The sequence below is a fragment of the Papilio machaon genome, chromosome 15 (genome assembly GCF_912999745.1).
Source record: "Papilio machaon chromosome 15, ilPapMach1.1, whole genome shotgun sequence".
Taxonomy (NCBI): domain Eukaryota; kingdom Metazoa; phylum Arthropoda; class Insecta; order Lepidoptera; family Papilionidae; genus Papilio; species Papilio machaon.
In genome coordinates this window covers 3697469-3712256 of record NC_060000.1, presented here as the reverse complement: position 1 = coordinate 3712256, position 14788 = coordinate 3697469, and the positions used below count along the sequence as shown (strand labels likewise).

General features: G+C 32.6%; 2 protein-coding genes across 2 annotated transcripts in view; both read left to right on the top strand.

The window, feature by feature from the left end:
* Positions 1-4551: 4551 nt before the first annotated feature.
* LOC106720995 (glutaredoxin-C3) lies at positions 4552-7053 on the top strand. Its single transcript, XM_045681315.1, has 3 exons — positions 4552-4774; positions 4928-5032; positions 6876-7053. Exons 1-3 carry the CDS (start codon positions 4631-4633, stop codon positions 6972-6974), a joined length of 348 nt encoding a protein of 115 aa, XP_045537271.1. The 5' UTR covers positions 4552-4630; the 3' UTR covers positions 6975-7053.
* Positions 7054-8367: 1314 nt separating this feature from the next.
* The window catches only part of LOC106720998, a 40682-nt gene continuing 34261 nt past the window's right edge, over positions 8368-14788 (top strand). The window contains exons 1-2 of the mRNA XM_014515812.2: positions 8368-8649; positions 12819-13324. Coding sequence (XP_014371298.2) covers positions 13169-13324 — 156 coding nt within the window. The 5' untranslated portion in view covers positions 8368-8649; positions 12819-13168. The remainder of the gene's footprint in view (positions 8650-12818; positions 13325-14788) is intronic.

Sequence of the window (14788 nt, the reverse complement as noted above, 5' to 3'; positions counted from 1 at the left end):
TTGAGATATCTTAAAAATACAGTAAATAACTGCCTGTCTAGTAACTGTTCTGTTTAAAACGAAATACATAACTTTCACATTAACTGTATGAGCGTGCATCTGGCGCACAATATTCTTCATTTATCTGAAGATTTTATCACATGCACTATAGTTAGGGTTGCCAACTTGCAATTACCATTTATCAGCTCTTGTCTCATTGGTGGACGACTAGAAAAAACGACATTTAGCGATCATGCAAACGCGAATAAGTCTTCAAACTCGAACAGGGTGGCAGCCCTAGTTCTAGCTATGCATCGTACATATCTTCTAAATGTATATGCATCAGGCACGCTTGGCCGAGCTGAGTCGGCATTGGATTATAACAAAGCATTATTGTTCTGTTTTAAGTTGGTGAGATCACACACCCAACTACGCAATCATGAAAATTCTGGTGACCAGTACTTTTTTGTGTGTAATATTTTTCGGAATAATGTAGTTTTTTAAATAATTCTAGTACTTATTTATGGGCATTAGTTAGTCACGCTTGCATTGCCACCCTCAAAATTTCTTCCGGAAATGTAACCGGGTATCTAATGTATTTTACCCGTTTGTTTTTTCCTAACAACAGCCCATATATACTGTGTTAAGGTAACCCATAAAGAATTGCTTCCCAAGTAGTAACCCACAATAACATAATGTTACTGACATTCTAATGTATAAAATTAAGACTACGAAGTAATATGAAAATTATTAACAAAAGTATTTTGTTAGCTATTTAGTGTATTTTATAAAACTTATACGACTAAAGGATAATATGGCAAAGTAATCAAACAAAAACATCACTCATTTCATTAGTAAAGACTTTAGTATTCATTGAATCATTGTTTCTCTGAGCATCTGCATTATCATGATGATCTCATCGGCGAAATGATTTGTGTATTAAAATATTTAGTAAATATAACTAATTCGGTAAGTAAAGGAAAGGAAAATTGTTCCATAAACAATTTCGCCTTTTTTTTAATGTTTGGCCCAAAGTGTACCTTTACGAATATTATAAAGAGGAAAGATTGTTTGTTTGCATTGAATAGTTTCCGAAAGTACTGACCCGATTTTTAAATTCTTTCACTGTTGCGAAGCTACACTATCCCGGGTGACATGGTATATATTTATTACTATTTTTTTAATAATTTCGCGTGGACGAAGACGCGGGCAACTGCTAGGTTGTAATTAAAAAAGGAATAATTCTTGACTATTGAGGAAAGTTAAATTCTAAACAATAACAACTGAAACTTTTTTAAATGTTCAGACTGAAGTAAAACTTAAGAGAAAGGACCGTCAAATATTTCACAAGTGTACGTAATGACCTTGATGATTCATGTCTCATTGTTAGTTTCCACTGCTGAAACAACCATGGAAAGGATATAGTTAATGCAGTTTTATACAAAGAAGAATGAGAGCTGACAATATTTGTTTTACCACGAGTGATTCGACTGTGACCCACAATTAGTTAACAAATACGTGATACGCAAAATCAACCGAAAGTAAAATGTCTTGAACATAGCACTGCTACACTTCGTACTTATGTGTGCGTGTGTATGTGTAATAATTATTCTTATTATTTTATTCCCATCGTTGCAGCACTGGTCAATAAAGGTTGGAATCGAACTTGTGCTGCCAACATTTCGCTGTACGGTACAATCGAGTATTCACCGTTAGCTAATTACTACAGCTCATAAGACATGTTTCAAATTTGCGACTTCAGATCTAAATGGCAAATTATATGGAAGGCTAAGGATACCACGTATAAATGAAGCAAGGACATTCATTTGTTAGCTCACAATTTGAATTTTTATAATTACAAATCAATTCACACATATAAAGTTAAGGTTACTGATATTTACACATTAGTACTTATCAAAATCAGTTCACCGGTTTATATAGGAATAGGAAGTCATTTGTCTTTGGTTTCTAAGAGCAAAATACCTGAATAAAACATATCGTCATCCCTCAAATAATATCTTTGGCAAATCAAAAATAACAATGTTTTATACAGGTATTTTGGTCTCAAATACCAACGATTAGGTACATGCAAATATATTCATATGCTGACGAAAAACGAAATATTCCATTCAGTCATAAAAATTTGCAGCGGCTGTTTTCTTGACCTTGAAATTTGTTTGTTATAAAAATATTCTTAGCTAAAATTACCAAAAAACACAACAAGTTAGTACTAATATTTACAGTTTGTTACATATATGCCTATAAGGAAGATCGCCGACGCAGCAGTGCGTTGACTTCGCTGCGACCCACTTAAGTGGACACGAGGCGCTGAGGCAGCATTGACACCGATGTTTCGTAATTATTAATTGTAATAGATTAAGTAATTCCAATCCTAACTTCGGAGGGAACATAGCATAGTTAGTAATAAGTTTAATTTGTAATTTTTATTCATTAAATTAAATTATAAGAATCAATCTCGGTTTTTTTTGGAACCTTCGGCTGTGGCAAACATAATTGGCGCAGTCGGTAGGATACTCGCGGGTCTATTGCGAGTATAAAAGTCTTCAAGAATAGAAGATCATCGCGGGCGGCCCGGGCGACTTTCCAGTCCCTCATCGAGTATCCAGCAACGAACCTGCTGCACGCCGGAGGAGAATCCAGTCATCGATTCACCAAAGAATACCAGATTAATATGATACTGTAAGTACACTTGAATTGTTCACGTGTTGCTTCCTTTTAATCTTAAGCCTTAGTTATCCTATACCAAAATTTTCCACCCTAAACCTTTAGGTAAATCGCGGGCACCTGCATCGCAGCAGGCTCGTCGACGTACTTTAGACCTAGATAGAAATTTAAATTTAGATATTTATTTAGGCGATTTATTTTTATAAAACAGTATCTAGACCAAAATGCTTATAGAGACTCGAGTTTAATTAAATACGCTAAATTTGCACAATTACTAGATATTATAAGTGAAAATATAGATGATTTATTAGCAGAATTACTTAGGATAGAGAATACGTTAGCTTTTATACGCGCATCGAGCGCACATCATTCTATGTTAGATATAACTACATTAAAATCGATGCTAGATAAACTTAAGAGGGTATATAATAAGGGTCAAATATTAGATTTAGAACTTAGAGAATACTATGATATAATTAGGACAGGGTCATATTATGCTGACAATAGAATAGTTATAATTTTTAAATTTCCTATAGTTTCCTTAGATATATATAACCTATATCGACTATCGGTCGTTCCTAACAAACACAACCAAGCCCTAATTCCTTCCTATCCATATATAGCAACATCTGAAAAATATCATGTGTACATAGAGGCAGAATGCCCGAAGTTAAGCACCTGGTATTTATGTGAAAAGGACGTGGGAACCCAAATGCGAACAGATGGGGATTGCATCAAGAAACTTATAACCAGTCAAGTCCTAGAGAATTCCTGCAGATTCCATAATATCTCTTTAACCAAGGAGGCTATGGAAAAATTGGACGATCAGCACTTTGTCGTGTGCTTCCCTCATCCAACGAGAGTGGAACTATTCTGTGGAAAAACTGACTACACCTCTTTACAAGGGAGCTATCTAACCACTATCCCAATTAACTGTTACTTAAGAACTAAGGAATTCACCATCACGAATGACAACGACGAAATAAAGGGCCAACCTCTAAAAATAATGAAAATTCCATATGACATAAAAGATCAAGTCGCACACGTTAAACACATAAATCTTAACTCAATCAACCTGCAAGGACTTCACGATATTCAGGAACAGCTAACTTTCGAAAATCCGATACAACTCAACAGCCTTAATTCGGACACCATATTATACCATACGACGATACCATTTTATACCCTTGCATGCAGTGCAGCTATTCTTATCGGATTAGGACTCTGGTACAAGTGGTGGAGGCCAACTAAGAAGGAAAACCTTACAAATCTACCACCGCGAGTATATGAAGATGTTAAAGAAAATCGAAGCCAAGACCCTGAGTTCCCAGCAACATTTTCGCTTAAAGTTCTCAAATAGTTGCTGGTCTGCGGGGGGAGGTGTTACATATATGCCTATAAGGAAGATCGCCGACGCAGCAGTGCGTTGACTTCGCTGCGACCCACTTAAGTGGACACGAGGCGCTGAGGCAGCATTGACACCGATGTTTCGTAATTATTAATTGTAATAGATTAAGTAATTCCAATCCTAACTTCGGAGGGAACATAGCATAGTTAGTAATAAGTTTAATTTGTAATTTTTATTCATTAAATTAAATTATAAGAATCAATCTCGGTTTTTTTTGGAACCTTCGGCTGTGGCAAACATAATTAGTTCATAAACAATAATTCCAAATCACTATTGATACACTGTGATTAAAACATTTCTGTTTCATTTAATGTTAGTGCACATTATTTGTTACTTTGATTTATTTTTATCAAATACGTTTTCTTAATTTTGTATAGTGCTTTGGTGTTTTTGTTTTAGACAGTTCTACTAATTTCTACTCTTTTAAAATTTAACTGTCAACTGATCGTCACTGTCATGACTTGAAAAATTGACAACTGACAACCAAACCAATCAAACAAATTATCTTTCATCATTTGCACAATCAAAATTCGATTTAATATATATTAACCACATTTTATGGGATTACTAGCCACTAAAGCAAGAACCGCGACAATGGCAAGTTCAGCTGAAATAAAACAATTCATCAAGGACGCTGTTTCTAAAGACAAAGTAGTGGTATTTTCAAAATCTTATTGTCCCTATTGTACGTTGGCGAAAGATGTAAGTTTATTTTAATTTTTTAATTAAATCACGATTTCAATATGACTAAAAGCAATAAGTTGTATAACAATGTTGTAAGGTTTAAATTGACACATTATTAAAGCTTTTAATTTTTTTTCTAACCTTAATTGAACTTTTAAATTTTGTTTTCAGGTTTTCGCCAAAGTGAAGCAACCGATAACAGTAATTGAACTAAACGAGCGTGATGACGGCAGTGTTATCCAGGAAAACCTGGCAGAATTAACCGGGTTCCGAACCGTAAGTTTAATTTTAGGTATTTCATAACATAATGACATCATCAGTGCTAATAGAATTTAGTTGTTACAGTATTTTTTTAAATTCTTATTTAACATAGATGTGATGTGTATATATGCAATTATATTATCTAATTTTCTTATATCCAAAACATACCAACTTTTATAATCTTTTAATCATTTTTGTTAATTTCATAAACTTTTAATTTACACCACAGTACAAGAAAATTTATCTAAGAATATTTACATTTAAAACTTGTGAAAAGGTTAACATAACCAAAATAAGTTTGAAGTGAACAAGTTTGTTTAAATAAATTATGTTTGTATTAAAAAAAATATATATAATTTTCCTTATATTTGGTGGTACTTGAAGTTGTTGTGTGAATAATATGATAAAAATAAATTTCAATATGCTTATGCAAAACAATCAATATAACCTTTTCTTAGGTTATCAGTTGAAAATAAACATACAGTATACCTGATGTAATCTGACAAATATTTTAAAGAGCAGCATTGAAATGTGGATTTAGTCATATTATAAAGTATTGCCCAAGACCTTGTGAAGTCTGGATTTTTTTACAAAGAGTACCCCATAACCTGCAAAATACAGATTCAATGAGAAGCCTATACATACTAGTATGAAGTACAAATCATCTTGACTAAAATTAACGTAATTAGTTCTCACAAACAACAATAATTACTTACAAAAATAATTACTTTACATAACGAAATAATTATGTTCAAACAATTGTACATATATGTAACAATATAATGTAAAACTATGCATAAACATAATATGAATTGGGTGCACCCCAATAGTACCCCATACCTGTAATTTTATAGAACTGTTGGGGCCTCATATAAGTGTTTAGTATCCCATCAGTACTATATAGTACCCATTAGTACTAAACAAAATTACAGATGTGTCAATATTTTCAATCAACATCTTGTTTATATGTTTCATAATATGTAATCTCTTTTGATTGCAATTATAAATGTCCACTTAAAATGAAGTGGCATTGTCAAGTTGTTTAAAGATTTGTTTGTATATCAACTTAGTTTTATTTGATTTCAGTTGTCACAAGGATATTTTTGTCATAACAGAAAAATACATTTTCAATTAAAATGTAAAGTTTTTAACTTAACTAGCTTTTACCCGCGACTCCGTCCGCGCGGAATAAAAAATAGAAAACGGGGTAAAAATTATCCTATGTCCGTTTCCTGGTTCTAAGCTACCTGCCCACCAATTTTCAGTCAAATCGATTCAGCCGTTCTTGAGTTATAAATAGTGTAACTAACACAACTTTCTTTTATATATATAAGAAGATATATATAATATATAAATAATAGATTAAACAGGGTTTTGATTATCACGGATGGACTTTATTGATAGTAAAAAATTAAAAGTTTCTCAATACAATAGTAATAAGCATGCAGTTTTTAAGTACACCACACACTATTTTTGTGGTACATTATTTGATAGGATGTGGCACATTCATACAAAATTGACTTAGCAGTTCGCTCCACTGCTTGCACTTTTAGAATTTACCTTATACCAAAATGTACTTTAGGACTTTTTCTTTTAACATTATGAAGTACTAGCTATCTTTTGTGACTTTCTAAAGATTAAAAAAAAAAAACTGTCTTGTAGCCACTAAAATCTAACTCTGTTTCATATTTTATCCATTTCCATTCAGCCATGCTAGTTACATAAAAAAATGAAACATCTAATCCGATAAACATTATGTACCTAATATATATAAATATTACATACTATAAAAATATTATTTTTAATTTTTTTTGTATTTCTTATTAGAATTTAATATATGTTGTTTTTCACTTCCCAGGTGCCACAAGTGTTCATCAATGGAAACTGTGTGGGTGGTGGTTCTGATGTCAAGGCTCTGCTCGATTCAGGAAAACTCGAACCAATGTTGATTGGTTAAATTATATTAATAAAGTACAAAAATGCAAAAGTTATAAGAAAATATTTGTTTAAATAACATCACAATTTTATTTTCATCTGTTTTAAATACAAAATTTTGTTAAGTACAATTGTTTGTTAAGTTTAAAGCATTTTATAGCTTAAATAGATATGTATCTAAAAAAAAAATTAAATGTTTCGTACTTATTTTTGTAAAAACAATAAAGTGTTTTGTTACGCTTATCTTTATTTTTTATTTTGCCAATGAATAAATACACCAAATTTGTAATAAAAATGAAGAAACATCATCCTAATACTATAGAATTTCAAATTTATTTTTACAGTTTATTATTATTACTTTCTTATTATGCTCTGCACTTGTAAAACGTTGTTGAGTTCAAGTTCAAAGGATGAAATTCAATTTATTGCTTGACAATGTAATTTTTTTCTGAACGTTTCAGTGTTTAAAAATGTAAGATATAAAAATTATGTCTGTTTTTAATAAACTGTATAACGTCTCACGCAAGTTTAAATAATTTTAATGTCTTTTTTTAATAAGTGGGTGATTAAAAGGAAAATTGTTTAGATAGGTTTGTTATAATTTCTCATTTTCATTAAATTCGACTATAGGTATGTACGGAAACATCAAGAATGAAAAGACCAAAAATTTGAATTGATCAGAATGATGCTAGCCATTATTACAATGACTTTACACTTAACCTTGTTGCGTCAAAAAAAACTTGAGATTGATAAAAATAATTGCTATCAGTATAGATAGTATAATAAGATAAGTGACCGTAAATACGTCTTTAAATTGTATTGATATCGAGGTAAGATCCATTTTCAAACAAGTCCGCAATAATTAAGCGGAATTGCCTCATTGAATTACGTTATGCTGTTACCCAAGGCTTAGTTGCTGATCGAACAGTTCAATTTCATGTCCAAACTGACGGCTGACAACAAATATGATACGAGATGCATAAGCATTTTTATTAAACGAAAGTGTTGACTTTAATACTTGAGAGTGGAAAATCCAGTAAATAAGAAATACTGGACACGGATATAGCCTAGCGTTTCATTGTTACAGTTACCGATATATGTTTATCCACCAAATATAAACCAGGATATCGTAAACGCAAATGTATAAAAATCTAATACAAGTCTTTCACCCCTTAGCAGAGTGGAGACTTAAAGTCGGCACGAACTAATTCTACAGATTTCACCATAAATCTTTCAGTAGGAGTCGCCTGTCCCCTCCCTAAACGCTTTATTACGCTCGCGGGATGAAAACATCAGGCCCGATCAAGGCCACTACGCGCAGCCTCGGGGCGGCCGAGGTTGCGTACACCGCGCGTTTACTAGTTATATTACCTATGTCATTGATAAAAGCCTCGTTTTTGCGTAACGCGGCTCGTAGATAAAGAGTGCGTGCGAGAGGGACAAAGCACCCTCGCTACCCCGGGCTCGGCCGCCCTAGCAACAGTTTCACCCGTCCGCCGCCAGACGGCACTCGTGGCCGCCCCACAACATCTTGTAATATCCTATTTTGTATAGTTTAGTGTAAACAAACTTGTATTGTTTTTTAGTATTTTTATTCGTATTAAGATATGTAGTATTGTACTACATCAGATGTGAACCTATCTGTCTTTATGTGATTTGTGATCAAAGAATATGTTAGGTGAATGAGGAAGCGCAAGGTAAATATTAGGTATATGTTCTTTTAAAATATTTGTTAATTATAAGAAAAAAAAGCTACTCAACTATGTACTGCACTAAACATAAAAAACTTTTATGTTAAAAACGTTCATTATCTTCGACTTTTTATTTAAAATGTGGTTCATCTTAAACTGGACTATATCAGTATAACACGACATGCAAACAAAATGATCGGTGACAATTAGTATGACAATGAAATGTAAACTGTGTTACTTCTGGACATTTCTATCTAAATAATTGTCAAATAAGTTCATTAGTTTGAGAGTTTACCCATTATAAACAGATCTTTTCTAACTAAAAAGATCTTTCCTGTTTATATTAGTGTACATAGATGTTGGTTTTGTTTATGTAGGGTAGTGTGTAAAAAATCTTACTTTTGGTCTTAAATCTATTCGCTCTGTTTTATTATTTATTTATTTATTTTATATCAAATGAATAATTATATTACAATTATTTAAGATTTTACAAATAATAGAAGGAATTAAAAATATTAACACGATGTTAACTATAAGTGGAAAATACAGTTACTTAATATGGAAATCATTTGCAAAATTCTGTAGTTAATTTTAATTTTTACAATATAAACTAAAATTTATCAATGAAATTTCTTTTGTATCGTATCTACGGAACGCTGGCTCATTGCGTTTTTGCTACGAAGGGCAATTTTCGTAACGGAGTTTACGGGCGTCGTTTCGGCGGGAAGGGTATGTTTAGGTGGGTGAGGGAGGCTCCACAGACAATATAAGGCAACGCCGGCTCATCCGCCGCTCAGACAGCTCGCGTCTCTAGGCGGCGTAACGCCTAACCGCGTAGACCTGCTACGATAAAAGTTACCTCGCTCGTAGCATCATTTAAGTGAAAAATCTGTAGTCATTAGAATAAAAAATTCTGCGCCTTTATGCATCCTTTGTTTTGGTAAGATGTAGTTCGTTGTTTTAGTACTGAAAAATAAATAATTGCTTTTGTAAAATATTATGAACGATTCGTTACTTATTTTTCACATTGTATTAGTAGTTATTAACTTCTCATTTGAATGTTATAAAAAGTTTAGTTTATTTAAGCGAGTATCCGTAGACAAAAAAACTTCTAAAATTTAAAAACTAAACTTTCTGTCTGAATTATATATTGTAGTTTAATATATTCAATATCTTTTACAACAATATTTTATTGTAAATATCCTGCTACAGCTTTACAACATCAACTATTCATGAACCCTTTTAAAGTTTACATGATGATGTATTTTAAAGATTGCTATACAAACAAACACTAGAGCATTTTCTCAAGTATTTCTATGTAATGTTACGTTTTTACGAATGGTATAATACAGGTAAAAGAATAGTTTCCAAACCACGTCTGAAAGGGATACCCTAGAACATAACATAGAGCGGCTCGTTGTTTTGTTACAAGTAAATGATCAAGTCTATATACTCACCTTTAGAATTATTCTTTAATTAGGATCTTTGAGCAATTGGCAGCAAAGAAGTGCTTTTTTTTTTAAATTTTGATATCATATTGTCTTCCGTTTTAATGGAGTTTAATCTCCGGTTGGCCGCGGGAAGTTGTCATTTAAATCAAAATGCACCGCACGTTCTTGTTTTGTCAGATTTAATCTTCTCATAGATAGCAGATAAAAATAACTCGTATTCTATTGAATAATAACACCGCTGTATTAACTTGTATGTTATCACAAATATGCTTTTATATATCTAATTTTTTTAGTATAAAAATTCGGAGAAAGTGGAGACTTTGTTGTCGGAGGCCAAGGCCCCCAAGGCCCACTTTGGGTCACTGCGTCACCCTAGTTAGTTATCACAAATATCCAAATTGAAGAAATTACAAGCATAAAATAAAAACAAACTCATTTTATATCACTACATTTACTACACTAAAATTTTATTTACTATTGCATTAAATATATAGATAAATTCAGCTCAATTTGAACTTACTAAATTATTTTTAATTCATACAGATAAACTCTGCTGACTACCGGTTGTGTATTTTAAAATACAAGCTAATTTTCTCTTTCATCCTCTAATTTTCATTTCGTTCAAAGAATCCGCGACGTCGACTCGATGTAGACTGAAATGAGCTTGATTTTTATAACATAAAACAGTTTGCAGGGACGCGGTGCACCCGACACAAACAGATAAAAAACCTCTCGTACTTGTATAACAAGCTATGTACTAGGGATATGACTCCATAAGAGATTTAAATAATAATGCAAATATTAGACGTTTCTTTACTAATTAACCTACAATTCTATGAATAACACAATTATCTTTTATATTGTAAGAGCTTTAACAAAAAGCTATTTACTAATTAATAATGCGATATATTATAGATATTTCAGTAAATTATAAAACTATCAATAATAGAATTCCAGAGATGTCATTGTGTCGTAATAATTGAGGAACAGAATGAATCAAAATCCTATATAGGTAAGGTACAGTAATGCTCAAAATTGTTTCAAGATAAAAGAGTGATCCTTAACTTTTTCCTTTGATATGATGTTATTAGTTTCTGTTATACTTTGTGAATTCGATGCGGGAACTTTAATTTGTTCTTGATATAAAACCTGAACCAGTGAGTCGAGAAATTTCCGTAAACATATTGCATTGCCGTACAACATATTATATTTTTAAAATATTTGTAACCCACTCGCATGATTTTGTATCTTCAAAACGTTTATTATAAAGTGTTGGTTTTCGATATTATCGAATTAAAAATTAAATTGCACGCTTTATTATATTTAAAATAACATCTGTATGCCTAATATTCAATTTTTTGATAATTTACGAGTGTTAGGTTGGTAACTCCTAATTTATTATAGGAAGTTTAAAAAACTTGATTAAGCAAAGACGCAATGTCAGTCTATCCTAAAAAAAAAAAAAACTCGAGAGGTGTCAAGGGACACCCGGATGGAACGAAGTTCCTTTCGATTAAATAGTGAAGGAACCAATGTTTATTCTACGAATAAAAAACTTAAGTCTTCACAAGAAGTATATTTTATTTCTATGAATTTTCGTTATATATTGTCACGTCGTTGCCATGGTGAAGTAGCACTCATTCGTCGTTAACATACTTACTATAGCAAAAAGTGTCGTGACAACTTTTCGTCAGAATTTTTTCCGTCTAGCCCCCTTTCGCTATTAGCGATAAGGAACTTCGTTCCAAAAATATTATACAGATAACAAAAGAATAAATCAAAGATTTTTTTAACCATCTAACTAAACATTTAGATGGAATCAAACACTTAAAAGTTTTAAACTTTAAATGGAAAAATATTAATTAAACGGCTCGAATGCGTCGCGGACTAACTCATCAAAAATGTATAGAATTCGTATGATTTGCATAAAAGTCATTTTATTGGCTCGCAAGACAAACAGAATGGGATATTAGCCGTTGGAACGGATCCAGCTAGCGTGCTGTCAGGATAGGTGAGCCGACGAGCCGACACACGCTACCACTCGTCACTAATAACTTTTCGTTCCGCCTCTACAACATCTGACGTGTTTCAAAGACTTTGTACATTTAAAAATGCTAGTTTACATGAAAAGAATGTTTTTACCGATTTAGTTATTTATTGATATGATAAAATAATAATATAATTTTAAGATATGACATAATACTTCATATACGGAATATTAACTATTGTTTTTTGTTTAAGTTTAAAATTAACATGTTATTGTTTCTTATTTTTTATATAGTCTCGACACTAAACCCTTTTTTCACGATATAGTTTCATAATGATTTTTTGAAATCTTTGTTATTAAACAAAAAATTAGTAAGTCACAATCAATAGTCGTCTCCCCCTCTCGAATATTAAATAGTGAATTTTTAAGGAGTTATTGATGAGTTTGCGTTAATTGCTTCAAATAATGGTTTTACCATGGAAAGGATTTATTATTCAACACGATGCTTTTAAAGATAGATTTTAGTTTTTTTTCTTATACTGAATTTAAGATCAAACACAGTTTTTTTTTTTAATTTTTGTTAATAGTATAAGGGGGCAAACAAGCAGCGGATCACCAAACATTAATTGATCCGAATCCCATGGATATCCGCAATTTATACGCTGTTCGTTTTTATTGATATTTGTTATTTCTGGTTAGTGTTATTTTATTGTAACTGGGTTCATCTTTTGTTTCAGATGCTTAATCGGACGTTACAAAGATCCGTTTTCAAAATAAGCTAATAAGAGCTGTTATTTTAAATTTTAACGCAAATAGTACAAAGATATCGAACTTATTTTTGCAAAGAGCATACTAATTTATTTTTATAGCCGCCTGTAACACTAGTGAGATCGGAGCTTGCGCGTAAAAAGGAGAATTTAGCTTGAATCCTGGCTATTTACTGTAATATATTGGAGCGAGATTGTGTTATCGTGGATCGTGGGTAGGTTTACGGGGAAAACAATGCTAGTCGGTGCCGTAAAGCATTGGTAGATACCACGATGGGTAGTATGTTGGTAGTGTAGGGACGTATTGTGACGTGGTAGTGATGTGCGAGGATAAGGAAGAGGCCCGCAGCGAGGCAGAGGCGTCGGGGCCCAGTCCTCGCCGGCTGTGCTGGCCGCGCCGCCCGCCCGCACCCTTGCCCGATACCAGGGGGCTCTGCTGTGCCAAGTTACTCAGGAAGAACGGGAAGGCAAAGAAGGTAGGTATATTGCCTTTTAACAAGCGCTAGTAACATATATAATTATAGCTCTAAGTATTTTTAAGTTTTTATTATGTACGGTCCCAGCAAACCTCTCACGGTTTCTATATTTCTCATAAATTATCAATGAATCGATATGGGGCTTTTTTCCTATAGAAAATAAATTGGTGTCTCACAAAATTTTAAGCCAGAAGGAAAATTTAAAGATTATTCTGATAAGAAATTTTGGTGTAGATGTAAATTATGTGACAAAGTAAGACACAGTATTGTATTAATTTTCGACGGTCTGTCCGGATGTCTGTAATAATTTTACATTTCGTACGACAGAGTAATTAGTATTTTAACAAGTGATTCGCGAGCTGGTAACTTTGTATCAATTTAGTTGGCGGTCGTCGTGCGCTCGCTAACTTTAATTGGCTGCCTCGGGGAGGACGAATGCGGCCGAGAACGCAGAATATCAAGAATATTTATATGAAAATATTACCTACAAATATACGTTGTCATTATTGTTCTTTTATTGTGTTTAAACAAAATTTTTACATTTGAAATAAAAAAGTCAGAGAATAAATAAAAAAAAATCGGCTTTTGTTACTGTTTTCTGTTTTAACTAGTATTACTTTATTACTTTAATAGATATCGCCCGATATCGATTTTGTCCGCGCGGCATTAAAAAAAACTTTATAAGTAGCCTATGTGTTCTTCCAGACTAATTTCATCAAGTTTCGTTGAGCCGTTCTAACAAACATCCATCCATCTAAACATTCGCATTTACAACATTAGTAAAATTTTCTTCTACATTGATTAATTCAAAGTATCTAGCATTGCGTAACAGTTATGCTAACAATCCGACGGTTATATTGTTTTGATGTGTGCGAAGTGCGAAGTAATACCATAGTCTACATTCACCGCAAGGTTTAAACAAAGCGTTCTCATTGAGATACAGAATTTGGCCGTCAATAAATCGTGTAGCTAACAAGTTGAGTGCAATAATTCACCTTCGCAGTCGTTGTTTAAGCGGTACGTTCGCCGCTTAACCGCTCCCTCAGTGGAAATAATTCTCATACTCCGAGCGAATGACGCATTCACAAGATTTAGCCTTCCTAGTTTTGAAATGAAATTGACTTTGTTTGGTGTTTGTTATTTAAGGATAACTAAACTTTGGAAGCACATGTTGTTTTGTTTCGTTTTTCATATTTTTGTTCTTTTTTTGAACTTGGACATGTTCGTATACTGCCACGAAAAACGAGTAATACATAAGTGGTATTTAACAATAGATCTAGCGCTACTGATACATCAAAAGGGGGTAGCTAGAGGTATATAAATTCATAAATGTGTTAAATAAAAATTAGATAACATTTTTATGCAAACAACAGTAGCAATAGCGTTTCACACTTCACTGCGTACGTCGCGTCGTTGCTTTGAGACGGAAAATTCAAAGTGACGTATCTACTTAATGTACTCCGC

What these genes read in the sequence shown, in the direction of transcription:
- LOC106720995 (XM_045681315.1), top strand. Translation starts at nt 4,631, where the DNA reads ATGGGATTACTAGCCACTAAAGCAAGAACCGCGACAATGGCAAGTTCA. An exon ending in ATTGTACGTTGGCGAAAGAT is followed by an intron (nt 4,775 to 4,927) that starts GTAAGTTTATTT and finishes TTTTGTTTTCAG; the next exon opens with GTTTTCGCCAAAGTGAAGCA. An exon ending in AATTAACCGGGTTCCGAACC is followed by an intron (nt 5,033 to 6,875) that starts GTAAGTTTAATT and finishes TTCACTTCCCAG; the next exon opens with GTGCCACAAGTGTTCATCAA.